Raw genomic sequence first — 27,203 nt, forward strand, 5'->3', positions numbered from 1 at the left:
GCCTGTAGCAAGGGGGTGCTCCTGGGGGTGCTGAGGGACTGTGCTGACAAGGACCTGAATTGTAATCTAGAACTTGCATTGCTACTTTATTTTACTGCAGCTGGAGATGCTGATACAGGAGTTGCTGCTGCTGCCCTGTGATATACTCTAGAAGGGGAATCTCCTCCTCCTCCTCCAGACCTTGTGGTGCTAGCCTTTCTCAGGACGTGGAAGCCTTTGCAATAGCTAAGCCTGTGAAGGTTGCAGTGCCGTCCCCCTCCTGGTCTGTCTCCAGAGGGTGGTAGGAGAGAAGTCAGTGGATAAAAATTGCTGTTGAAAATAATAACAAACAACTCTGCACTCCTTCCCCATGGCACTTCAACCTTGTGCAGCTTTTCTCGCTCACACACTTCCCCTTGTACCCTCCATTCGTGTCCTACTTTGTGCAGTGTGCTATCAGATGGTGAGAGAACTGCAGTCAGTAAGAGCTTCCTGAATTCCAGTGGGATGATTCTTTATTCTCCACTAAGGACTACTGTGCTGTGAGACAGGACAAGTGCTGTTCTTCCTGCGCAGAAATACATTTCAGCTAAACTTCATGTAACTACATGTAACCTCCCATTTAAATTGTTTTTCTAGCATCTGCTGTAAGATGAAGTACTCAAGTTCTCTGGCCCAAGCCTGGGTTTACTGACATACAACAGTCATGCTAAGACATTTCATTCCATTCATAACAGAGACAGTGGTGGAGTGACACTGACCACGTGGCTCTCCAGGTTTGCTCTTTTCTTAAGGCTGGTGCTGACCTGTGATTCAAGCCTGGAGGAGGACTGTGGCCCCCCCACCAGAACACACTTCCTCTCCCCAGCTGTCCTTGAAGAGTATTACAGCTTCCCCTCAGCCTAGCCCAGGCCGAGACAGGGAGAGGTTTCTGAGAGCTACTCATCTACATCAGGAACACTACGTATGTGAAGCATAGCCTCAGCTCTGTTTGTAGCGTTGGTGTTCCCCTAAGCAGGTACTTAGAATTACAGTAAAATAACTGAAAATTTAATTCTAAGACACTAGACTAACTCTACTGCGGGTGATAACATGCATATTCCTTGGGTAAAATGCCACAATTTTATTGGAAATACTTAATGTGGATCATAATTCAATATTAAAGAGTGAGAAATACTTTATTCTACCAAAGCCATAATTCATTTCAGCAGCTGCGCAGCAGCAATAGCTCCATATCCCACTTCAGGATTGCCCCCAGGTCACCCATGTCTGGGCAGGGGCTGAACGTGAAGGGACAGGCCACGTCCCAGCCATCAGGCTGGTGAACGTCATCCTCCAGCGGAATCCAGCTTTGAAAATGCTATATCAAATACCTCCTTGTAGTGCTCAACGAAGTGCACTTCTAGTCCTTCTGTAATGAATCCAGCAAGGTCGTAATAATCCTTTTTGTTCTCTGATGGCAGAATGATGCAGGTGACACCTGCCCTCTTTGCCTGTGGGGAAAAGAAAGTTATGCAGTCTGTTGAGTCCTAGAAATCCATCAACCCACTAGAAACACACTCCCATTTTAGAAAGCAAGAACAGTTAATTTAGGAGCACGATCTGGCTTTACTCTGTTCTTTGGAGAGTGGCAAGGGCATTACAGGAGGTGTCGCTAAGGATGGATCGTGTTCTAAAACTCCCCCAAACCCTCTCCAGTCCCACCTCCTCAGCTGCAGGGACAGCTGAAGGGGGAGGTATTTTAGTAGGGCTACGTCAGCACATCAGGGGATTGTTTAAACCAATTCATACTCCTTTACAGAGTTTTGAAACTCTTTTCCAACTTGGGTGAGGATGAACCCTACGATCGAAGGAAGAATTAGAAACGGCTTATCAGACCAACCCACCACATCAATATGCAAGACCCACAGAACCTTCTGATAGGGACATCTGCATCGGAAGGAGCACAGCAAGCGGAGCCCACTCCGCACTGGCAGGTTTGTGGGTGATCCTGCACTTACCCTTGTGTGGCCACTCACACTCCTGCAAGTGCAGCCAGTCACCAGTGCCACAGACATCCCTATCCCATGCTAGTCCTTCTGTACCGACTACTACAAAACAAACTGCAAAACTACCCATTTTAAAGCCGCACGGGGAAAAGGAATCACACTGCAGAAGGCTTTAGCCCAGAGAGATCTGGGGACAGAACACATGTGAAGACCCAGCTCAATGGGCTACTGAAAGAGCTAATCCCCTTCCTGACAGAAAAACGTGTGTGATGCAAGGCTGATGGAGGCAGGAGCTGTGCAGATGAAAAGTATGGAGAGAGATTCAATGCTTAGAAAAATATTCTGAAAATGGCAAAGGGCCGAAACCAAAACAAGCAAGCACCACTATAAATCCAGTGCCTGCAAGAGTGCTTCAGAGAACTCAGTCTATATAGCTTACGAAAACCAAAAAAAAACCAACAAAAAAAAGAGGATTAAGTAACTTGATTATGATGCACAAAGAAAGTTCACAGGGGAAAGCGCAAGACACTAAAAGTAAGTTCCTTCCGTCTAAAACAGAAAAACATGGGGATATCTGTATGAAATTTTAAGTCAGACAAATTCAAGCTGGAACAGAGCCTTCATGTCAAGAATGATACCTTACGGATACTGCCAAGTCTACCCTGGATGCCCTCCTTGAACAGGCAGTTCAGGCCAGCACAGATTATTGCACCGTACCGGTCTGTGACACAGAAGACAGCTTTAACAGCCAGATGATCCCTTCCACCCTTAATTCCATCAGTCTGGTAACCAGATCAACACAGATGCCCCGGCAGAGAGCCTGGGGTCCCGTCTCCTTCCTGACGGCCAGAGGCGCAGGCAAGATCCTCGCGTTCCCCCAGCAGGCGTCTCCACAGCATCTACTGAATCCCTGCCTCTCCCACCACCGCAGCAATCACTCCGGCTGTCCCAGTCACCACTGAGCTGAGTCCAGGGCTCTCTCCCACGGATGATGCACAGGGACAAGATGAGAGCTCTTACCGCAATGGTCTTCTCCTTGATTCCACCAACAGGAAGAATTTTTCCAGTTAATGACACCTCTCCGGTCATGGCCACGTTCTGCCTCACCGGGCAATTCATGGCCAGCGACAGCAAAGCTGTTACTATAGTACACCCCGCACTTGGTCCGTCCTTCGGTGTCGCTCCCTGTTTAAAAACAAAGCACAAGCCCCTGCCTTTAGCTCATGCAAAGAGTAGCAAAGCCTGACAATACCTTTGCCATTGCTGTTTTAACACGGCCCCAGTTTCTGGGGGGTCTCACAAAGGTTTTCGTGAAAGCGTCGCTGACGGAATCCTGCTATTGGAATTGGCCGCTCTATTAACAAGGATGTCAGTCCTCATCCGATGCATGAGGAATAATTCATGAGCCTGCACTTTGGTTTCAGGCCTGATGCCACCACAATACTCATCAGGCGGAGGACTTTGAACATGCAGTGCGAGCAAAAAAACCAGCATGAACGCTTTGAAGCTTTTTGTTGGCCTAAGCCAACCATGGGAAGAAGTAACAGAGGTCAGCACTGCAAGGGAAGAGAGCACCAAGAGCCACAAAATAGCAGAGGACAATACTGAAAACCATTCGAGACAGAAAAGATCATTCAGTTTAGAAAGCCCAACAAAGTCCAGGCCTAAACTGGTGACAGTCTGCATTTATCTGAGATCAAACGTGTCTTTGAGGTAAGAGCAGAAGAAATTAATGTTTGAGAGGGAGCAGAGGCAGAGATAGCGTCTGCTGTTTCCTGACCCTCCAGGAAACCAACACACAGACAGCAGGGAATTACCTCCACAGACCCAGAGCAGCTGCAACAAGGAGACTGTGGACTAGGTTAAAGCACACAACAGTTCAGAAGCAAAGCCTGGGCACAGTGATAGTACAAACTTTGTCTTCAGTAAAGAACCTGCCCAAGGCCTTTTACACAGCACACGAGCCCCACTGAGCATCGTGCGCATCTATTTTCAGTTCCAAACACGGTCAAAATGCAATCACTGCCGTTATACGGACTAGGAACCATGGCACGGAGACCAAGACTAGTATTTTCAATTATCTGTAAATGACCTGAAGCCTTTATGAAGGCCTGGTAACACAGGCACCTAAACTTGGGTTTCCTTGTAGCTGCATACAAGATTTTAGCCAAATCACTTATCTCTATGCCATGGTTTCTCCATGCTGTGGCACGACAGGGCCAATAGCTACAACGAAAGCCCAGGATTCCTTGGAGCGTTATGCAAGCCCCTGTATTCTCACCACATGCTTGCTGCAGAAAGGAATGGAAACATAACTCATGAGAATGCTTTCACAGGACCCTGAAGAAAATCATCTTTTTTAGGTTTTACTGCTAAAAGAGGGCATTCTGCACCACGTATGGACAAACGAAGTGCTTTCCAGCTTCACGTCTAGGGGAGCAAACCAGCCTAGCTGCTATGCATGCTCTGTGAATTCTGCATCAGTTTACCTCTGGCACGTGCAAGTGGATATGGGAAGACATGAGAAAGTCATTGTTGGGGTCCTTCTGCATAAGAAAGGCTCTTGCAAACGTGTAAGCTATTTTGGCACTCTCTTTCATTACATCTCCCAGTTGCCCTGTTACTTCAAGGGACCCATCCTTGTTCTCCGCGTCTTTGGGTCGCCTCAAGGATGTTTCAACAAACAGAGTGGAACCTCCTAAGAAAGAAAAGAAAAACAACATCCTGAGAAAAGTTAAAGGAAAATCAAACCAGGAGGTTTGGGTGAGGCAGAAGCAATATCAAGAATTTGGAACTGGGGCTCTCTGATGAGAAATTAGCTCTTGGGTAAAGGGCAGTTGAAACCTGCTCTTCAAATTCCTTCAGGAAGGCTGGAAATCTCAACAGCACTGCACCAACAGTCTCCATTCATTGCTTCTCTGGACTTCACACTCCACCAATGCGGATGCAACCCCTACTTAGTGGAAATAATCAATAATTCTAACAGTTTCAAGTTCTTCATAGCCAAAAAGTAAGATGAGCTCATACCATAACACACTTCTGGCCAGTTCAGCTTTCCAGCATCTATTTACCCTCACTTATCATTTCTCTCTTAACTACTTCTCAACTACGCAAGGTAGAGCATACAGGGGTCGCCTCCTTTGCTGTGTGCTGTATTTCCATCCTGTGGTGCACATAAGCGCCCAATTAATAGGGGAGTAATCCAACGAGCGGTAATTAGCCAATGCACCCACCCAACAGTGCCAGAATACCCGTATCCGCCCTTGACATTGAAAGCCAAGTCGGTGTTGCAATGTCATCGAGGAGACACAGCGTGCCTTAGCTGTGCCCGAAGTCAGAGTGGCACCTCCTGCTTTTAAGGAAGCAGCTAAGGTTTTGTCCTCTCTGAAAAGGCTTGTGCTTTTCAGAACCCAGGACTTTGGGTTCTTTGACCACAGCTTGATTTACAAGACACCAGGCCTGCTGGTAATGGGTGGAAATAGCTTACCTTGCAGGGGTAAAAGGGTTCTAGGAAAAGGGTTCTAGGACAAGACTTACCAGGGCTCATTGAGAGAGCTTTAAACTAGATTCGAAGGGGGTGGAGATGCAACTGGGCTTGCCAGTGAGGTGCCTGGGTGTAGTAGCTCAGCACTTGTGGGGGAGCGTGCCAGTATTTTTGAGAACCAGAAGGCATACCGCACCTCGAGGGTGAAAACTACGCACACGACTCCCTCTCTGAAATGCTTACACACCAACGCATGCAGCATGGGGAACAAACAGGAAGAGCTGGAGATGTGTGCGCGGTCGCAGGGCCACGATCTCATTGCAGTTACTGAGACGTGGTGGGACAGCGCACGTGACTGGAATGCTGTCATGGATGGCTACGTCCTTTTCAGGAAAGACAGGCCAGCGAGGCGAGGTGGTGGAGTTGCTCTTTATGTGAGAGAGCAACTGGAATGTTTCGAGCTCTCCCTGGGGGAGGATGAAGAGAGAGTTGAGAGCTTGTGAGTAAGGATTAAGGGGCAGACAAATATGAGGGACACTGTTGTGGGTGTTTATTACAGGCCACCTGATCAGGGTGGGGAAGCTGATGAGGCCTTCTACAGACAGCTGAAGGTAGCCTTGAAATCACAGGCCTTGGTCCTCATGGGGGAGACTTCAATCACCCTGATACCTGCTGGGAAGGCCACACAGCCAGGCATGCACAGTCCAGCAGGCTCCTCCAGTGTATCGATGACAACGTTTTGACCCAGGTGGTGCAGGAGCCAACAAGGAGAGGTGTACTACTGGACCTAGTACTGACAAAGAGGGACGAATTGGTGGAGGACATAAAGGTTGGGGGCAGCCTGGCTGTAGTGATGACGAGAACAGAGAGTTCAGGATCATGGGTAGTATGCACAAAACAAGTAGGATTGCAATGTTGGACTACAGGAGGGCTAACTTTGACCTCTTTAAGAAACTGCTTGGAGATCCCGTGGGCTAGGGCTCTGGACGGTAGCGGGGCTCAAGAGAGCTGGCTGGGATTCAAATACCACTTTCTCCAAGCTCAGGATCGGTGCATCCCTAAGAGCAAGAAATCAGGCAACGGAAGCAGGAGACCTGGATGGTTGAGCAGGGAGCTTCTGAAAAAGCTCAAGTGGAAGAAGGAAGTTTACAGCACGTGGAAGAAGGGACTGACCACTTGGGAAGGTTACAAGAATGCTGTCAGAGTATGCAGGGATGAAGCGAGGAAAGCCAAGGCCTCCTTAGAATTCAACCTGGCAAGGGATGTCAAGGTCAACAGGATGGGTTTCTTCAAGGGTATCGGAAGCAAAAGGAAAACAAGAGAAAATGTGGGCCCACTGCTGAATGAGACAGGAGCCATGGTGACAGAGAACACGGAGAAGGCAGAGTTACTGAATGCCTTCTTTGCTTTGGTCTTTACTGCTCAGGCCTGCCCTCAGGAGTCCCAGACTTCGGAGGTAACAGGGAAAGTCTGGATGAAGGAGGACTTCCCCTTGGTTGAGGAGGACAAAGTTAGAGATAAATTAAGTAAACTGGATATCCACAAGTCCATGGGTCCTGGTGGGATGCACCTGAGAGTGCTAGTGAAAGTAATTACTGGGCCTCTCTCCATCATCTTTGAAAGGTCCTGGAGAACAGGTGAGGTGCCTGAGGACTGGAGGAAAGCCAATGTCACTCCAGTCTTCAAAAAGGGCAAGAAAGAAGACCCAAGACAGGCTGGTCAGCCTCACCTCCATCCCTGGAAAGAGGATGGAACAGCTTGTTCTGGGCATCATCTCAAAGCATGTGGAGGAAAGGAAAGCTATCAGAAGTAGTCAACACGGATTTACCAAGGGGAAATCATGTCTGACTAATCTGATAGCCTTCTATGATGGCATGACTGGATGGATAGATGAGGGAAGGGCAGTGGATGTTGTCCACCTTGACTTCAGCAAAGCTTTCAACACCGTCTCCCACAACATCCTCATAGGGAAGCCAAGGAAGTGTGGGTTAGATGAACGGACAGTGGGGTGGATTGAAAACTGGTTGAAAGACAGAGCTCAGAGCGTCGTGATTAGGGGCCCAGAGTCTAGTTGGGGGTCAGTGACAAGTGGTGTTCCCCAGGGGTCAGTACTGGGTCCAGTCCTGTTCAATACATTCATCAGTGACCTGGATGAAAGGATAGAGTGCACCCTCAGCAAGTTCGCTGATGATACAAACCAGAAGGCTGTGCCACCATCCAGTGAGACCTGGACAGGCTGGAGAGCTGGGCAGAGAGGAACCTCATGGCGTTCAACAAGGGCAAGTGTAGGGTGCTGCACCTGGGGAGGAATAACCCCCTGCCCCAGGACAGGTTGGGGCTGACCCACTGGAGAGCAGAGTCCTGGGGGACAACAGGATGACCATGAGGCAGCAATGGGCCCTTGTGGCCAAGAAGGCCAATGGCATCCTGGGGGGCATCAAGAAGAGTGTGGGCAGCAGGTGGAGGGAGGTCATCCTCCCCCTCTGCTCTGCCCTGGGGAGGCCGGGTCTGGAGCGCTGTGTCCAGTTCTGGGCTCCCCGGTTCCAGAAGGACAGGGAACTGCTGGAGAGGGGACAGCAAAGGGCTGCCAAGATGCTGAGGGCACTGGAACACCTCTCTGATGAGGAAAGGCTGAGGGATTTGGGTCTCTTCAGGCTGGAAAACAGATGGCTGAGGGGGGATCTTATCAACACTTATAAATACTGAAAGGGGGGGTGTCAGGAGGATGGGGCCAGGCTCTTCTCAGTGGTGCCCAGCGACAGGACAAGGGGTAACGGGCACAAACTTGACCATGGGAAGTTCCATCTCAACATGAGGAGGAACTTCTTTGCTGTGAGGGTGGCAGAGCCCTGGCACAGGCTGCCCAGAGTGGTGGTGGAGTCTCTGTCTCTGGAGACATTCCAACCCCGCCTGGACGCGTTCCTGTGCCACCTGCTGTGGGTGACCCTGCTCTGGCAGGAGGGTTGGACTGGATTATCTCCAGAGGTCCCTTGCAGCCCCTGCAAGTCTGTGATCCCGTCTGATTTTAATCATTGCTGTTCCTAATGTATATGGTTCATATGAGACACAGAGCATAAAGAGAAAACATGCTGGCCTGAAGTTAAATGAGTCTGGGTAAGGGAATAAGAAAGGGTCCCTTCTTCAGGGAAGAAGTAGTCAGGATCTAAAAGGCCACAGAAGTTAATTTTACTAGTGCCAGTAAACTTCACTGGACTCAGTCAAACTGAATTTTCCCTACCATCACATTCAATTTTTAAAAGTTATATGGAAATGTAGACGTTAACACAAAGGCATTTTGTCTCACCCATAGCTGTCCAGGCCAGACCCATCACCACTCCTGGAGGAGTGGTTTCATACATGCGATCCACAGTGAAGATGGGCTTTCCTACAAAGTCCTGCAGGTTTTCAGGTGTTACTTGGACCATCTCTGCTTCTCCACTCACAATTTTATACGCAGATTTCCTCAATACCTGAGTGAGACAGTAATTTGTTTCTGTAGAAAAAGCTGAGAAGGCTCAAGCACAGTGGTCATGGTTACACACAACTTTCCCTCACCTTTTCTACTTGTTTCTGCAGATTCCTCACCCCACTCTCTCTGCAGTACTGCTTGATGAGAACAGTCAGGACATCCGATGTGATTTTGGCTTTGTTTTCATCCAAACCACACAGAACTCGTGCTTGAGGGACCAAGTACCTCTGAAAGAAACCATCCCCCACATCCTTCTGTTAGTATTTGTGACAAAAGCCTGGTGGTTCCACCTCACTCAACTTCATTCTGCTATTAGCTCTATGCCATCTCCTGGAGTCCACAGCCTGTGGAACACTGGAGTTACTTTAACTGGGTTTTCAAATCAGTGGAACTCTGTCCAAAAATGCCACGTGCTTAATTTTTTTTTGGACACAGTTGACTGTAAATATATAAGCCTGAATCTGCCAAAAACATTTTATCAGATGTAGTTCATAGCGCATCAGTGGTTTCTCTTACCTCTGCAATTGCAAGTTTCTCTTCTGCTACATATCCTGATACATTGATCACTTCCATTCTATCCCGCAGCGGCTCTGGAATGGTTTCCGTCACATTGGCAGTACAAATAAAAAGTACCTAGAAATATTACACCATCCTATTAAGCATTTTCATTAGCCTGCTGCTCTACCCCAAGCAATAGTTCCTCAGTTCTCTACTTCTCTGCCTGAAGGGCTGGAGCAAGATCAGTGTCTCTGTGGAATCTAGTTTTTATTACAGGAAAAGTTTTGGATTTTAGAACTACGTAGTAGGATGTTCCAAAACAGATGTTTAGAAATACACACAGAACAAAACTGGGAAGTTGGAATGGTCCGATATGGACCAGGAAACTATTTGCCTAGGGAGATCTATATCTCAGTTTAAGTTATTCCTACCTTCTATGAAGTTAGCACAGAAGTGACCAATTATGTATACAGATTTCTAATCCATCGATTCTGCAATTAATGCAAGATGCACAAAAGTGCAACTGTGTGCAAAGACAACCAATTTCAAAAGCTTGACAGCAGTATGAGGCCACCTCACTTCACTGGAAGTCTGTCAATCATTACATAGAAGAAAAACTGCATTTTCTAGCTGAGACCATGCATCTTTGTGTTCCTGGCTCTGCAGAGTTACAGCTATAGCAAATACACCGGTGATCGTGTCTTAAGTACACACAGACACTTTGGTGATCGCGTTATCTTAAATATATACAGACACCTTGGTTAAAGGCAGCTCCTGCAGAGAGAGCCCTACACCACTCATGACTCAATCTCATCTGTCAGACTTTCCAACTGACTGAAATGTCAGCATCTTTTCATGGACAAGAAATCTCTGCGTTGATACGCATTCATACGTTCCAGCTCTACAACCTCTGCAGAAGAGAGAAATACCTTTGATAAATCCACAGGAACATCAAGGTAATGATCCAAGAAGTTGGAGTTCTGTTCTGGGTCCAACAGCTCTAGAAGGGCTGAGGATGGATCCCCTTGATATCCTCTTCCTATTTTATCTACCTATGGGAGAAAAAAATTAAGTGCTCTAAGAAGTCTCTCACCACAATAAATTCTCACACAAAGAGTCTTTAAAGGCTCCACCTGAAAATCTTCATGGGTTTACTCATAAACAGCCACTACCAGTCTATCAGTTTCCTGTGCATTCACTCAAGTCCCCACTCTATTACTGCGTGAACACAGGACACGCCTGCCAAGACACAGGACTTTAGCAGTGTTGTAGAAAAGCAACGTGAAGTCTCGGGGAATGTGCATACAATCAAAAGCAAGTGAGTTATCACGGAGCAACGGGCTACTACACCTTAAGCTAAGCTAAGCTATACTCACAGACCAGAATACTTACTCCACAGTGGGAGGACTGCAGGGTGCTAGCTTGTATCGTTTCCCTAATATGTAAGCTAAGACACTCTCCTTACTCTGACCAAGGTGCGAAGTGCCTATACACAGCCAGTCATCACAGCCCAGCTAGTGACCTTTGCTGCTTTCACAGCATCATAGACCAATTGAGCCTGGTAGGGCCTTCTCGAGGTCATCTTGTCCAACCCCACTGCCCAAGCAGGGCCACCTAGAGCTGGCTGTCCAGGACCACATCCAAGACTGTTGTCTCTTTCAGCACTGTTCACGTCCGCAGAAGAGGAGGTCACAACAGGGCTGCTCTCCACTGCTTTTTCTCCCTAAAGAGTAGCACTACCTAGATGGACGTAATGCAATTTCCTACTATGGCCGAGGCAAGGCTCCTCACCAACACCGCTGAAGTGCCATGACCTACAGGTTTCATTACCTTTCAAATCAATCTACTCACTGGTTACACTGCACTGCAAATCATTACCCAGTTTCTTGGTCCCTCATAGCATTCCAAAGGCATCCACTGTTGGCATTTACGAGGCACGGCACACAAGGAGGCTAGAGGGACCTTTAGTCTATTCTGAACACCTGCTATTATATCCTGTTGCTTTTGCTTTTCCACAAAGCAGCAGGCTGGCGGCCCTGTCTCATTTATTCTCAACCAGACCACAAATTGACTGTAAGCATCTTATTCCTTTTAGTCTTGCTTTAGACCCGCTAAGAGAGCGACTCTTTCTAGTTATCACACGGACAACACCGTTTTTGTGCACAGTGATGTACCCACACCTAGGTAGGGAACACCAGACCTGCTGAAGCTTCTGAATATCCAGCCAGCTCCATTATCCTTGCAAGGATAACGGATCCAGGATCCTTGCAATCCAAATCGCTGCAGTTTAATGAGAAGGGCACAACTGAAATATTAAAGTTGAAGTCTATTACAGGAAGAAAAAACAAAGGGTCTAAGGTATCACTGTCACCCAAAGAACTTGAGACCCCAGCTTCATTTAAATAAAAAACCCTGGGATTTTTAGGAGAGTTACTACTTCACCTTTCCTTTTGGGGTCAAGAATTGATACATGCTTTCAAGAGGAAAAACTAGAAGGAAGACCAGATACATCACCTCATCAATCAGTATCAGTGGATTCTCTGTCTTGGTCTTCTTCAGACACTGGATGATTTTTCCTGGCATTGCTCCAACATATGTCCTCCTGTTTTACCAGAGACTGTATTTAGGGACTCATTGTGAAGGACGGCACACATCACGCAACATAGCACGCAGCTGATGGAGCAGGTATATCCTGCTGGGAAACAAGTCTCTATTTCTCCTACGTCTATCAAAAGCATTCTGCATCACCCCACTCAGCACCAAGACTCATCTGGTCTGTTTCTAGTAGAGATCGGACATGAATTTTGGCAGAATACTCCCGGACTGCAGTTTTTATCCTTAGTTTTAACCACTTTTAAATCAGAGGGAAGCGAAGAGGTAAGGCTGAGAACAGAGCTGTTTGAATAGTGACTTCTTGGGTTTTGGGTAAAGAAACATCAGAAACGGGAACGTTTCATTCCCTTGCTTGTTAGGGACAAAAAAGGAAGAACGGTGTAAATCAAAAAATACACTGAAGGGACAAACTGCTAATAGCAAAACTTGATCTTTCTGCTAGAGGGAACTGGCATCCAGGAACACGCAGGAGCAGAGCAAGAGGGTAACAGAGTGAATGCCAAGAGGCTCAGAGCAGAGAACATCCTGAAAAGTATATGAAGTATTTCTCTCCAATTCCGTATCATATAAGGCAGAACCTTGGAGGCTCAATTCATGCTGCAGATCAGCTGCTACTCCTAGTTTGAAAACACTGCTAGTTTTGTTTTCAGGTGTACTTGGAAGGACAATAAACCCATGGCAGGGTTGGATTTACTGATTTTTGTATTTATGTCTTCTTCTTCTCCCCATAAATACTCTTGTTCCCAAGTTTTCCTCATGCAGCACCTATCTCCTGATTATTCGTAAACCAATTCTCAATCACACCTGAACACGTGAATGACCCTGTTCAAGCTGCCACCATTGTCTAGTGCTGGCATTTATAGACACACATGAACTGGCATTTGGCATCAGTCCAACGCTTTTGGGTACCTCACACAGCTTTTCAAAGATCTCCCATGAGCATATACAAGAAGCAGGGAGCAACTGCACTTAGAGATACAACTATGATTATGTTCCTAACTCTGCCCTTTGCTATCTTTCTCACCTCTTCCTATATGCCAACGCCTGTCAGCAACGGTTGGCGGAACACAGATGAAAGCTACACACTTTGTCCAACTTCAGTTAGGTTCCTATTTTGACATTAGTAAAAATTGCTGGATAGAGAAACTGCTGGAGTTACACTAACCTGTGTCCTTTAATTTCTGCTACATCGGTCATCCCTCCAACACTGAAGCGGAAGTACTCTCTGTTTAGGGCTCTGGCAATGGAGCGGGCAATGCTGGTTTTGCCAACCCCAGGGGGGCCATAAAAACACAGGATCTTCCCCTGGGTGGATCCTCGCAGCTGGCTGACTGCTATGAATTCCTGCAGAACAGATGAAGGATCAGTAGCGAACAGAGGGCAACTGCAGCAACACCAAAATGTATTTGTTACTAGGTTGAGCAGCGATTACAAAACGAGCATCATACACAAAACTGCTCCCCAAAGGAGCTGGGGAGGGCAAAGGGGAGAAGCTAAGTAAGAATACTGGTTCGCCTCTTCCCTCTGGTTATTTGCACACTTGGTTGTCCCTGGGTTTTGTGCTCCGTACTCATCTCCCTCCGCTGTTTTGGAGTGGGAAGACAGACTTCTAGTTCTTCTCACCTGAGTCTCTCAAGCTACATGTGAGCATCTCCTACTGTACCACTACTTATTCGCCAAGTTAAACTTGCATCTTTTCACACTCCTATGCTAGGAAACCCTCAAACAGCAATCAGCAGTTACAGAAATCACGTTTCAGAACTGAAGTCTCAACTGGTCATAGACTTACGGTGGAGAAATCACTGTGCAAGTGGGCAGAGAGGTGAGGCTGCCCTGTTACAGGTCAGTTATTTAGCAACATGAGCCCTAAACTCTTTCATCGACAGCACTGAACCCCACAGCAATACTATACAAGGACAATAGCACCAATCTAATTAAGGCTCAAGTTCGCGTAGGTATTTCTCAGTACCTTGAAATAACCAACCTCGCTTGCATTGCTACAAGCGGGGAACCTCCTCTGCGTGGAATTAATCACATCAATAATCAAAGCCACAGACCTGTACGATGCAACGCAATCTATTTTTGTATTCAGGCTGTGCCTAGTTAGCGTGAATGGTGCTGACAAGCAACCTTGAGAAACTAATACTCAAAAGGGGTTATCTGCTTGCAAGTGTGCAACAACAGGCTTACCATAAATCATTCAAAATAATAAATCAGACAGTGAGATTTAGTCACAAGTCTTGGGGACTACTAGGGAAAGAACCCCCTTTGGTTGTCAGCGAGGAGAAACCTTTATCTTTTTCTAGAAGATACTGGGGAAAAAAAAAACCAATTTAATAAATGCAAAATCCCAGGATGTCTAAGAATTTACTATTCATTATATGTAACAACATCGTACTGTTAGCTTAGGAGATGCCTATAGAGTTTCTGTGCACAACAATTACTGAGATGGCCAAACGCCATCAGTGCTGTCCCCAAGGTAACACAAAGCTCTGCTATATTAAGGACGTGGGAACAGTAAGAGAAACTGCCTTACTACACTCTTGGGAAGGAAATGGCCAAAGCGAAGGCCAGCCACACTCAACAGCTTCACCAAATCTGCTAAGCTCTCACCATGAGTTGTTACTGCAAAGTCAATAACTGCACCTGTCTCGCCTCCACTGGACACTTTCATGAACTTGCCCGGTACGATACAAATCCTGCCAGCACTAGGATTGTCTTTCACTGCTTGAATGCGCTGGGTGGTTACAAGGAGGAGCCTATTCTTGTCCCCTGGAAAGGAAGGCAGTTCCCACAGCGAGCTGTTGAAGTTGTTGCAACCTGTTGCAAGTATCTACTCTTACCTAAAACAGCTTCCCTAACCACAGCAAGCACAGGCGGGACATCCTCGGGCAAAAGTGACAGAAGTTGTGGAACAAGGCAACACTGAAAACTACCCTGTCTGTTTATACGAGGGCTGTACTGCACAGACTAAACCCTTCAGCATCCAACGCGACTCTGGGGATAGGTAAAGGTTGTGAGGCAAGCATGCACCCTAGCTAACGTCCCCCCTCTTAATTTTAGAGGTATGAGTAGAGGTTCAGTGCATTTTAGAAAAGCAGTAACTTTGCCAGTCAAGCAGAACCATTTTAATATTCTCTGAATAAATTCATTAAAACCCAGAGATTGCTTCCCTTGGACACTTATTCATTTGCTCAGCATTAGGTAGTAAAACAGTATATTGCTGCTCAAAATCAGAATAAGACATTCCTTGCCAAGAGTAATTAAACACATTAGCTGATCACCAGAACATTCTGTTCTTTGATTCAGCTTTCTGTTTGATCCATGAATTAACACAAATTCAATGGAGAGCTGCAATATGAAAGACAACCAAAATGCCTGATGCTAAGCCAAGTGTGAAATGGGACACACTGCCTATTCCTGCCTTACCAGAATTCGCTTCTTGACGTCATCCATTCCATAATGATCCTCCTCCAGAACTGCTCGGGCTCTGGTCAGCTCCAGGTTCTCCTCGCTACACTTACCCCACGGGATGGATGTCAGCCAGTCCAAGTAGTTCCGTGTAACGCTGACAGAAACACACAAATGAGAGCGATTTGAAACAACCAGCTCGTGCCATCCTCCACTGCCTTCCAAAACATCCTCATCCAGAACAAGCGGCATATAAACTACTTATGGAAGGGAGACTACGAAAAGAACATCATTATCTGGGCAGTCATTGCTAACCTTTCGTTGTGGTCTTCATTCCCTTGTCCCTCCTCCCCCCGCTGCGCCCCCCCCCCCCAAAAAAAAATCAAAGTTTTTTTCATAGCTTTTGCTTTCCTGAGATAAAGAACGTCCAACACACCATGCAAAGAACCTGGATTTCTGCACACAAATTCCCTGTATGATTTTTTTGGTGCAGGGCTGACGCCTGTCCGACGACGAGCCGGATTGTTTCTAAGCTCTCCACTACTGTCAGCTGTTTGGATTAGGTCATGAAACTCAAAACAAATCCGCAAATTGGTCACGAAACCAATTTTCTCTGTTTCCCCAGTGGGCCAAGACAATGTGAAGAAGAAAGATTCCTGGCTCAGAAGCAAGGAAAAACAGCTGGATGTACAACACATCAGAGAAAGGTTTAAGACTGGGAGATAAGGATGTTAGTGCAGAAGCTAATGGTAGAGATAATTTAAACAGACTGTCCTGATTTGAGGTAAAACAGAACCAATTTTTCTGATTTGTAATTTTACTTTTTAGCTGGGCCTCTTCTAACTGACTAACGTCTGAAATTAACAGCATCTTGTTCAGAAACTGTTCACTCTCAGAGGGGTAAGACCTGATTGTACCAAGGAACGGCGCGCACAGAGGCTCTTGCTTATACTTATTGCTGTACCAACCAAGGGCAGCGAACTTCGCCGTTTGCCCCGTTAGAGGGTCGGAAGCGGAGAAGCGCAGAGGGGTCCCACCTGCAGGGAGGAGCAGACGGGACAGGGGACCCCAAACTGACCATCAGGGTATTCCATCCCATCTGCACCACGCTCGGTGTAAAAGCCGAGGGATCAAAGGGGCAAGGGGGCTCTGGCTCGTTCTTTCTTCAATGGCCAGCGTCTGAGGAGGACCCTGTCTGTCCGTCTGCCTTTGATCCCGATCCCAGCATTCCTGACTCTAGTTCCGGAATTCAGCTCCCGTCCGTCGCTGACTCCAGTCTGGGACTTTCCCTGTGTCTGCTGGTGACGCGATCGCCATCCTGGGAGCTGGATACGGTTTTGTATCTATTGTATATGTTTTTTTTTTCTTTAATTTTTATTATTCTATTATTATTTACTATTTTCTTATTTATTATTATTTTCATTGAAGTAGTTTAGTTCTTTTTCTACACTCTTAAATCTCCTTATCTCTTCCTCTCCTCTCTGAGGAGAGATGGGGGAAGGGCCATCTGTCGTTCTGCTTGACCAATCCAGCCAAAACCAGGACACAGACTGCTACTGAGGAGACCACAAGCGCGTAAAAGCAGCACTCGTCTGTTCTAAACTCTGTACACTCAGATTAAGGATTCAAATGCACAGGGAGGTCTGCAAGATGCTGTAAACAGTAAATTGTGTGTAGTCATGAACACAGAGAAGCACAGCCTGCGCATGACTGGCTGGTCCCAGGATTGACTCTACGGCAATCGCCACACCAACAGAGCTTCGGCTTTTTTCTCCCAAGTACTTCCTTCGCAAACTTGCTCCCACTGCTACTGCTGTGAGGGAAAGGTGCCGCGCCGGCTGTGAAGCCCAGCGCGTCTTTCCTAGCTTCCTCCCTCCTCCTCCTAGTATATGATCAGCAAGATGTTTCCCATCCAAATGCAATTTCTGTCCTAAAACACCTAAGTGCAAGAGAGAAGAGCCAAAATGAAGGGCCGAAGGAATCACTGCCCATTTCATGAGGGGTAAGGAACTGCCCAGTTCTTATCCACAGCATTAGACTGCACAAGAAGACCTAAAATGATCAAAAGAGGCAAATTACAGTAAAACACAGGAGATCTGGAGAACAATCCTATAGCTAGGATGTGATCATGTGCTACGCTTAGGGAAAACTGCTCTGACAAAAAGAGAAAAGAAACTCTTGATGTTTAAGAGCTTTGCAGAACTGCCTTGATTTCTCTCATTCTCCCAACTAACCCCAACAGCAGAGGACACGGCCATGCACTCACTTGAACTCTGAGGAGTGATTATCCAGCAAGCCCAACTTGTTCAACTCTTCGTCTATCACATCCATGACATGTTTTGGCACAACCAGTTCCTTTAGTCGCTCACGGAATTTCTCTTCTATAGCATCCTTGTCCTCTTTTTCCAGACCTAGCTCTTTCTTAATGATCTTCAATTGCTCTTGGAGAAGATATTTACGATGTGTTTGCTTGATCTTCTCCTCCACCTGGATGCAGCAACAAACACAGTAACTATTCTGTTCCTGGTACAACCCATCAAATGCTTGCAAATACTTCTCAGTTATGATCTCCTCAGCAACTGAAAATACTGCCTGGAATCATTTGCAGCATGTTCTAATATAAAAAGTGACTCTATGACATACTCCAGCTCTCTCCACATCTTGGTGGCCTCTGCTGGCCATGGTACAGTACTTCAATGTTTTGTTGATGCTGGGGAGACCAAAAGCTGGGCAGAATAAACCAGATGTGACCTCCCTAGTGCCAGAGGGGAATAACCACTTCTCTCGACCTTGCGTCTATACAACTGCAAACAGAGCCCAGTATGCATTCCGTCTTCCTTCCCACAAGGACAGACAGCTAATTTATGGTCAGCTTCCTGTACATCAGGGCCTCAAGGTCACTTCTGGAAAGCTATTTTCTATCCAGTGCGCACCCAGCCTATTCTCTTGCACAGGGTTATTCCAACCCAGGTGTGTGACTATTAATTTCTCTTGGCTGAACTTCAGAAGGTTCTTACTGACTCCCTGAGGGACACCACTAGTAGTTATTTGCAGTTAGACTTTATAGTGTTGATCACAACCCTTTCTGCCCAGAAGTCTAGCCAATTTTTTCACCCACCTTGTACTACATCCTTCCAGTCTGTAACATCCCAGTTTGGTCCTAAGAATACTACAGCTGACCACAACAAAGGCCTTGCTAATGTCAGGGTATTGTTCTCCCTTTGTGCTCTAGGCCTTCTTATCAGAGAAGGCAATCAGGTTGATGAGGCACAGTTTGCTTTTTCAAAATCGCTTCTGGCCCTTCCAAATCATGTCCTCCTTCATTTGCCTGTACAGGGCTTCCAGGAGGATTTTCCCCATAATCTTCCCAGGGACTAAGGGCAGACTGACATATCTGTAGTCTCCTCGATTCTCTTTCCTGAAGATGGCCATGGCATTTACCTTTTTTCACTTACCAGGAATCTGGCCAATCACCACAGTATTTTAAAGATGATTGAGACAACAAAGCAATGACATTGATAAACGCTGTCGGCATCCCTGGATGCACCCCATCTGGTCCCACGGACTGCATGTGTCCAATTTCTTTAAGAAGTCTCCAACAATTCCTACCCTGGTCCAAAAGCATTTTGCACTTAACATGAATTTTAAAATCCCCAATTATTGGCAGTTAATAAACCCAGGAACTTTTGACTCAGTACACACAAATCTTTGTACTTCATCTACTTAGTTGCCATTTTGATGCCATGACTGTGTTCTGATTAAAACTTACAATAGTCAGTTCAGGGTGGTTAGCAGAGCGTGTTTTAAAATAACATTGTGCTATTTACACTATTATGTGCTATTTACACTATTATGCTGCATATTTTTTACACAAATGCTTGGTAAACTGCAGCCCTCTAGGATTTACCTGCTTGCATAAAATTACAACTTGGACGTGTTTTAATAGCAGATGCCACAGCCTCATGTCATTACTTTTTCAACGCGCATGAAAAATCGAATTTACAATGGAAGAAGAATACCAAATCTCAACTCTAAGATAACCTCCCTTTAGAGTAGTACCATTGTCTTGCTTTAAAATTCTTCACTGGCTGTGCTAAGAATCACAGCGGTGGACAGGATATACATACATACAAGGGATGTGTTACTTGAAAAACTTACCTCCCTTCCAAGACGCTGCTGAAGTTTGCTCAGCTCATATTCCTTCTTTAGAAGGGAAAGGGCTTTGTAAAGCCGTTTGGGAATCTGGAAAAGATAGACATATATTGAGTTTTCAGACACCGTAACTCTTGGAAACTCCCTGTGAGAAAGGAATAATAAAAAGCTCCAACAGGTTGTCTAGGAGACCTGTCCATCACCTGCAGATGTAACAAGACGACCCGTGTCGCAATTCTACAACATGCAAACAATGCGCAAATTAGTTATTTGCCACCAAATACGTAGAGCATCCAGTCTTTCCCTTAAGGCAAGTTATTAATGACTTACTGTGTCTCCTTCAACAGCAACCTCGTCACTGATATTAACCTAGTATCAAACCGAGTAGCGAAGTCCCCTCTGTACTGAGGCTGGTAAAGAAACCATGACATCTAACAGACATACTTTGATTCAGTTAGCACAGCTTTAGTTAAAAGCTTCATCTTACATTGGTTTCTTCCAAGATGTCTTGAAGTTCCTGTGACTCTGCCCCTGTGAGTGCCGCACCCATGTCACTCAGATAGATAGGGTTATCTACCACACGTTGTCCAGCCTGCATCATCTGAAGTACGGACTCTCTGAAAAAATAGTAATGAAACCCAAAATGCACGGTGAACTTTTACATTCATAGCGGAGTATCCTCATAGAGTTATTTACTTGTTATGGCAGAGTAAAGAAATGAAACACAGCCCAGTTTCACAGCAAAATAGCTCATTTTTAAAAAACTGGACTAAGCAAATACTCAGTAACAAACACATAAATCGCTTGAAAAAAGGAATGATCACCGATAAATAAAACCAAATGTACGAAATTCTCTCTTTACAGTTACGTAAAATATTTGTCTGCTAGTACGCTAAGACTCTGCTCACATTACATAGATCAGACCACGATATTTATTTGTAGTGAGCTTCACTTAGACCCAGGTCACTTGCCACAGGACTTTTCGTCCTACCTCATATCTAAGTTTCACATCAGGCTTTCAAAACTTCCCGTTTCCAGCAATGGATGATAAAGGTTGCACCCCAAAACAAAATTCTAGGCGACAATTTAACAAATATCTCTTCCTCATTCCAGCAAAAGGACAAGCGGATTGGAAAATCTCAGCGTAGTCCAGCTGAGATTTCGGGAACACACTGTTCCCGAAGCAGGGCAGCATGGGAAATACACACCTGTACAAGGGGTTCAAGGCAATGATGTCCCGGATTGTTTTGACAATTTCTGCAGTAAGCGCCTATAAACACAACAAAGATTTAATCAACAAAAAGACTGGAAAAGGACAGACAAGGCCTCAGTAGAAATACGACATTCCCCAACCTCTCCAGCACAGGAGCACAGAAACACAGGCCCTGGCCACCCATCTACAACGGTCTCCTGGAATGGTACTCGGTGCTGGGGTAGTTAATGCTCCTGGGAGACAAGGCAAGGCAAGAAGGGCTATAGGCTGGCCTCCTGCACAAAACTTCACTGGTTTGTGGCCAGAAGATAGGAGCAGGTTGACCACTCGAGTCATCCTGGAGCAAAGACTCAGGTTATCAAACCGGTACTACACAGGTTTAAGCACAACCCAACCACTTCATTCAGCAACTTTTTGAAACTATCAGTTCTAAAGAATTGAGCTGTTGTAATGCAAAATCATTATTTTCATATAATCCTCTCATGCATCAACTTTGAGAAGGAGGGACTGATTTCTGAGGCCTGAAATTAGACCCTGATTTTAGAACTCTTCCTTCTAAGCAAGGAAATGGGGGCAACTCTACAGGACAAGCCTAGGCTTGCGTGATTAGTTCACTCACTTTAACCTCTTCTGTGATCTGAAAATCTTCGTGAACCACGTTCTCTACTTCTACCATGAGAACTTCCTGTGAGGAAGCAGCTACAGGATCTAGAACCACTTCCACAGCTTGATCCTTTGCTCCAGGCTCCTCTTCAGCCTCTTTCTTAGAGCGCTTCTGTTTCCTTCTAACTTTCTGTTTGTTCTCAGGCTCCTCAGGCTCAACCTCTAGTTGCTTGTTTATACGAATCCTGAAAGCCAAAAGAAATCAGCTACAAACAATTCTCCTCTGTTATATGTGATTTCAGCACGAAAAGGAGAGTTTAAATTGTATTTTGAATAAATTAAATTTCAAACTTTGACAAAGGTGACCGATTGTACGTGTTTTGACAAGATTTAGCTTTTGTTTCGTTTTGTCAAAATAAGGCTTGATTTAGTAAAACAGTAATAACCAAGTGGTAGCTATTGATAGGACTTAGTAAATTTACAATAAGTGAGTTGCCTTATAGAAGTTAGCTGACCACTGAGTAGCCTATTGGTGTCTGAAGGAGGCCAAGGGCAGATGACAGATCATACACTGCGCTAGCTTAAACCAGTTGCAGAACTACAAACCCAGATTTCTAATCAGTAAAAGAAAAATAATTTCAGTGAACATGCACATGCACACAAAGGTCAATACCACAGACTGTCCGACTTCTTAGTGACAAGCTGCAGCCCATGACCGGAACAATTCATAGGGCATCCCTGTCAGTACGCCTGCTCAGGCGCTAGTTTCTCTGGGTACCTGAACCAACAACTCTGATGTGGATTCATACCCTCTTCTCGCCTCTCCTGAAAAGCAAGTTCACCGTTTCACTTTAGTTCTGAATATAATGTTCTGCTTTCTCAGTTTTCTGATTCTCAGCAATCAATCTCTCTGCTTTAAGACACATCTCTTGCATTATCTCCCGTAATACTAAATACTGCCTATCATGTCTATAACGGACCTTGAAGTCATTCCATGCCCACACATTGGAAATTTTGGTCTGTTACACAAAGAGATTTCCTGCGTTATGATTTTGAAAGAGATCAACCCCACAATATTCTCCACAACAATTAATTGAGTATTAATCCCTAAAAGGGACAGGCTAGATCACATGGCATAATCAACTTCCAAAAAATTAGTTTCCCTGTTATTGTTTTTAAACTTTTCTGAATTTTGGCTGCTGTGCATACAACCTGACAGCAGATGTTTTCAATACAGATTACAACCTACAGTTCTCCAGAAAGGGATCAAAATCTTGCCCTCTCCGCTGGCTTATAAAGTTTCCCCACTAAAGACGAGTCTAGACAAACACTCAGGAACTGCAATAGCCTTTGACAAAGTTGTCTTACTACGCTGTGAATATGGAGTCCAAAAAACCTTGTGGTGCAGCAGACTCCCAGCTCCCGGGATAACTGCCGTTATGTGCAGGGTGCAGGTCTTACCTTCCATGGGATCTCCTTCAAAAAAGTAAGGCCTCCTCAACTACTCTGACTGTCTGCCGCTAGCAACTTCTGGCCACTCTTGTCAACAGAATAGAGTCACAGACAATTGAGTTCAAAAACATTTTCTGGAGGGTGGGGTTGCTGGTGGCGGAAATTGGTTGCTGGGCAGAAGAACGTGCCCTCGCAGGGCAACCGGAAAAGAGTTTGGCAGTAGCCAGCTGGCCAGTCAGCATGTAAATGTCTCTGGATTGACTACAGAAGCTGCCAGCCTGACCCAGAAGGCACGCTAGAATGTGTATGGGGAGAGTTAAGGGAGGGATTTAGAATTGAGAAGACCCACACTTGCAGGACACCACATTTCATTACTTTGGCTGCTGACACAAGAGTTTCCTTTTCTTTATTTTTCCCCGTAACCGCAGCATGCTCCTCAGATCTGATACCCAGTGTGGCTCCTGAGGACATGACTGACCAGTGCTCTGTGTCTCAATCAAATAAACAAAAACCAATTCACCACACCTTCCAAGTTATAGGGAAATATTTCAATACCAAGTAAACCAAAATCAACACCTGCCTATTTCCAAAAATCTAATCAAACAGAATTGTGCTTTGATAATGCAGCAAGATGTCTAAGACTTAATTCAGAAAGCAGTCGACTTGCAAACTCATGCAAAATCAGCTTTGGGAAGTACTGCCCATTCTTTGCTGTCCTGAACAAACACAACTGAAGCAAAGTGAGTGGGAGGAAAAAAGCAATGCTTTAAACCAAAACCCACCCTGAATCTGTCTTCCCTGCCATGTGTCTGTCCTTGTAGTTTCCCTGTTAATGGAAATTCATTATTTGATGCTTTTAAAACCACAACTTTACATTGTCTTAGCTCAAAAGACTTGGAACAAATAGCTAAACCTATATTCCCAACAATAACCCTGTTTTCTTCAATTTGGTGCTGGGACAAGATTATGCAGACAAGTCATAAATACAGTTCTGGACCACATTTTTTTTTTTTAAGCAAAAATACTGGTTTGAATTAGTTCCAGAAGACTTCTTTCACCATTACTAAGCCTCACCGTACTTGTCAAAGAAACTGCTAAACTTCAGCTTAATGAATGCTTGCTTGCATCACATTACGGTTTATATGAGAATGACATGCACCAGCTCTTCCTTTTCGGGGCTAACCTGTCGCATCTGTAATAGTACTCACAACACTGGGCTGGAGCACCAGAGCCCAATCAGGATACGTTGTGGTAACAAAGCAAGAGCTTGCCATACATGAGTTGTGCGTGAAAACGCACATACGTGGTGAAACAATAAAGGGATACAGCTGTTTATAAAGAAGTCCGGCGAGATGCAGTGGAAGCACAAGTAATTACCTTCGGTGTCCCATGACTATCATACGCAGCTTGTCTCCAAGATCCTGCATTTCATGAATCTGTACAAAAGTTCCCATCTGGTAGATTTCATTCAGATCCTCCACCACATCAGATTCATTGCTATCGAGGAAAAAAAAATTGGAGTAGATACTTAGAATCTTGAGAAAGCAGGTAAGATTAAAAAAGGAAAGAAACAACCACTTCTTGCAGAACTTTAAACTGGACTCGTGAGCAAAGACACTTCACTTTAGCTCACCGTTACCGTCACGTAGCCCCTTTCCAAACCACCCAACTACCTGGATGGTTCACCTCCCACCCAAGTAATACTAGCCTTTTCTAAAGCAAGACACAAGGTCCTAGCAGTGCTGGCAGCGGCAATGAAAACTGTCATAGTAAGAGGATGGTCCAAGCCTAGACACAATTTCTGTAATACTATCCAAGACAGGGAATTTCAAATCATAGCTTTTAGTGTAAATGCAGCCTAGTCATGGAAATAGTTTATTTTAAAACTTGTAAAGAGATCAAGAGAAACAACTTACTTATCATCCTTTTTAAGGAAAACACCAGCATAAGGCTGGGCAAGACGAACCTTCCTCCTCAGCAGCTCAACCAGCTTCTTATTTTTCACCTAGGACAACAACAGGTATGAAGTCAGAGGTGGATTTTCTGTAAGCTTTGCACCCTCAGCTTGTAAGGCTGAAGGTGAAACCCTATGACTGAATTACGAAGTTCCCTTCCCCTTCCATACCCGTATGTCCCAGCTCTCCACTCCCACCGGGGAGCTAGTCCAATCTTCCCCATCAATTGCCTGAATTCTGCGCACCTGCCCTAGTTTAAATCCTCTTCTCCAAAGGCGCTTCTGTTCAATTCTTCTCCTACACCCACCAGCCCAACTGAGCTCCTGCTTTGAGTCCCAACCAGTATTTCTTCCTGCTTTAATTTTCTTACTCCTCTCTGCTCTCTGGATGCCACACATCTGCCCCTGCCAGCTCTCCCAGCACCACTATATTTGTTATGACAGCAGGCTGAAGCCTCCATGACCAAGAAAATACCTCCTCATGAATTTTGCTGTTGTATGAAGTCATACTGCTGACCACTGAGGGTTCTTTCAAAGTGATGGACATAAGCTGCATCGCTCAATGCTTTTGACAATAAACAGCCTAGTCTTGACAGCGCAGCACGAGCAGGACTGTTGGCGTATTCTAATCTTGGCACACATATTTTAATTTTGCACGGTGTCTAGCAAAATGAGGTTTACCAGTGTCACAGATTTTAACAGAAAGAAGAAAATTAATAATTCGATATTCACTGTAGAGACTTCACATTGTCAGGAAATAAAGTATTAAATGGCAGCACAATGAATTTGCAGGATAAGACAAAGCATTTAATGATTATCTTCACGTAAGACACTGTTGATCTATGCATTGAAATTAATGACTTACAGGGAAAAGTGTCATATGATTGCGTGCCTAAAGATCATAGAACGCTTTAGGTTGGAAGGGACCTTAAAGGTGATCTAGTTCCACCCCCCTGCCCTGGGCAGGGACACCTCCCACCAGCCCAGGTTGCTCCAAGCCCCGTCCAACCTGGCCTTGAACCCCTCCAGGGATGGGGCAGCCCCAGCTTCTCTGGGCAACCTGGGCCAGGGGCTCACCACCCTCACAGCAAACAATTTCTGCCTCACATCTCACCTAAACTTCCCTTCTTCCAGTTTGAAGCCATTACTTGTCATCCTACCATAATAATATATACTCCTCCTTCCCCCAACACACTTAGGAAGACGCTAAAAGTTGCACATATTAGATTTGAACATGCAGAAAAAAATACTACAGTAGAAATAACATTATGATAAATAACACTATAAGAACAGGAAACTATTGATTCAGTCCTTGCTACACTTAGCCCAAAATCAGACTGGCAAAATACCAGCGAGGGGCAAAAATATGAGTACTTGTTCCAAAATATTTCAGGAGGAAAAAGTATTTCTGGCCTGTTGAGCTCAACTCACATGTCGAAGATCAAATTTATGGCCTTAAAAATATATATAGAGGTGCAGGGCGGAAAAGATCACACTTTGAAATTTTGCAATTACCATCCCCACCTCTCAGCACCCTCTCCCACCACAGCAGCGTTGCTCTGTACTGAATTCATGCGTTCTCCTCGCAGGTCACGGTTTACTGCCTTCACAAATATTGTTCTTGGTGCTTTGACACAAGCCCACGAAGCTAAACCAAGGACACGTTTGTTTAACCTTCAGAAAAAGACCACGGAGAAGACAGCAAACTCTGGAAGAGTCTGCGTGAATCACTGACCTTCCCCGTTAGAAGACGCGCTGCTGACTGATGCAATACTCATGAAACCCAAAGTCCGTAACTACCCCAAAAGAAACCACTATTCTAATACGGTCAGGCTAGATAGAAATAAACACTAAGAAGGTGTGGAGAGTGTTTCACGCGTCGCTACCCTCCCCAGCACTCTAGAATTAAAAGAAACCTGTAAAGACCAAGCGCGCACGGCTCTGAGGGGATGAGCACCGCCGGGACGGCCGGGAGCCGGCAGACGAGCTCCGGCCCTGCGCGCCTGGCCAAGGGCGGCCGGGCCGCCCCGCGGAACGCCCCGGCCCCGGGCAGGGCTCCGGGCCAGGCAAAGCCACCAGCTGCGAAACCGGCCCGGAGCCATCCCCCGCCCGCAGCCCCGGCCCGCTCTGCCTGCCCGGCCGAGCCGGCGGGGTCGAGCCCGGAGCCGGGCGCGGCGGCCCCTCACCTCGATGATCTTGATGAAGCGCGGGAAGACGGGGTTGCGCGTCACGGCGATGAGCGGCACGTTGGGAAAATGCTCCGGGACCATCAGCGGCGTAAGCGCCGTCATGACCGGCCCGGCCGCGCCAGCGTCCGCCCCGCCGCCGCCGCCTCCCTCCTCGCCGCCGCCGCCGCCCTCCAGCGAGTCGCCCCCCGCCAGGCCGCC

General features: G+C 46.0%; 1 protein-coding gene across 1 annotated transcript; it reads right to left on the bottom strand.

Annotated features, from left to right (window-relative positions):
- Positions 1–468: 468 nt before the first annotated feature.
- Positions 469–27,203, bottom strand: LONP1 (lon peptidase 1, mitochondrial). The gene is made up of 18 exons (XM_054181978.1): positions 27,003–27,203; positions 24,779–24,867; positions 24,240–24,359; positions 21,427–21,655; positions 20,803–20,864; positions 20,082–20,211; positions 19,601–19,684; positions 17,709–17,929; positions 15,461–15,599; positions 13,197–13,375; positions 11,933–12,020; positions 10,348–10,470; positions 9,437–9,553; positions 9,007–9,147; positions 8,756–8,921; positions 4,457–4,665; positions 2,988–3,152; positions 469–1,472 (listed from the first exon to the last, which is right to left on the bottom strand). The coding sequence occupies exons 1-18, from the start codon at positions 27,105–27,107 to the stop codon at positions 1,308–1,310; spliced, it is 2,532 nt and encodes an 843-aa protein (XP_054037953.1). The 5' UTR covers positions 27,108–27,203; the 3' UTR covers positions 469–1,307.

This window comes from Rissa tridactyla, chromosome 22 (assembly GCF_028500815.1).
Source record: "Rissa tridactyla isolate bRisTri1 chromosome 22, bRisTri1.patW.cur.20221130, whole genome shotgun sequence".
NCBI lineage: Eukaryota > Metazoa > Chordata > Aves > Charadriiformes > Laridae > Rissa > Rissa tridactyla.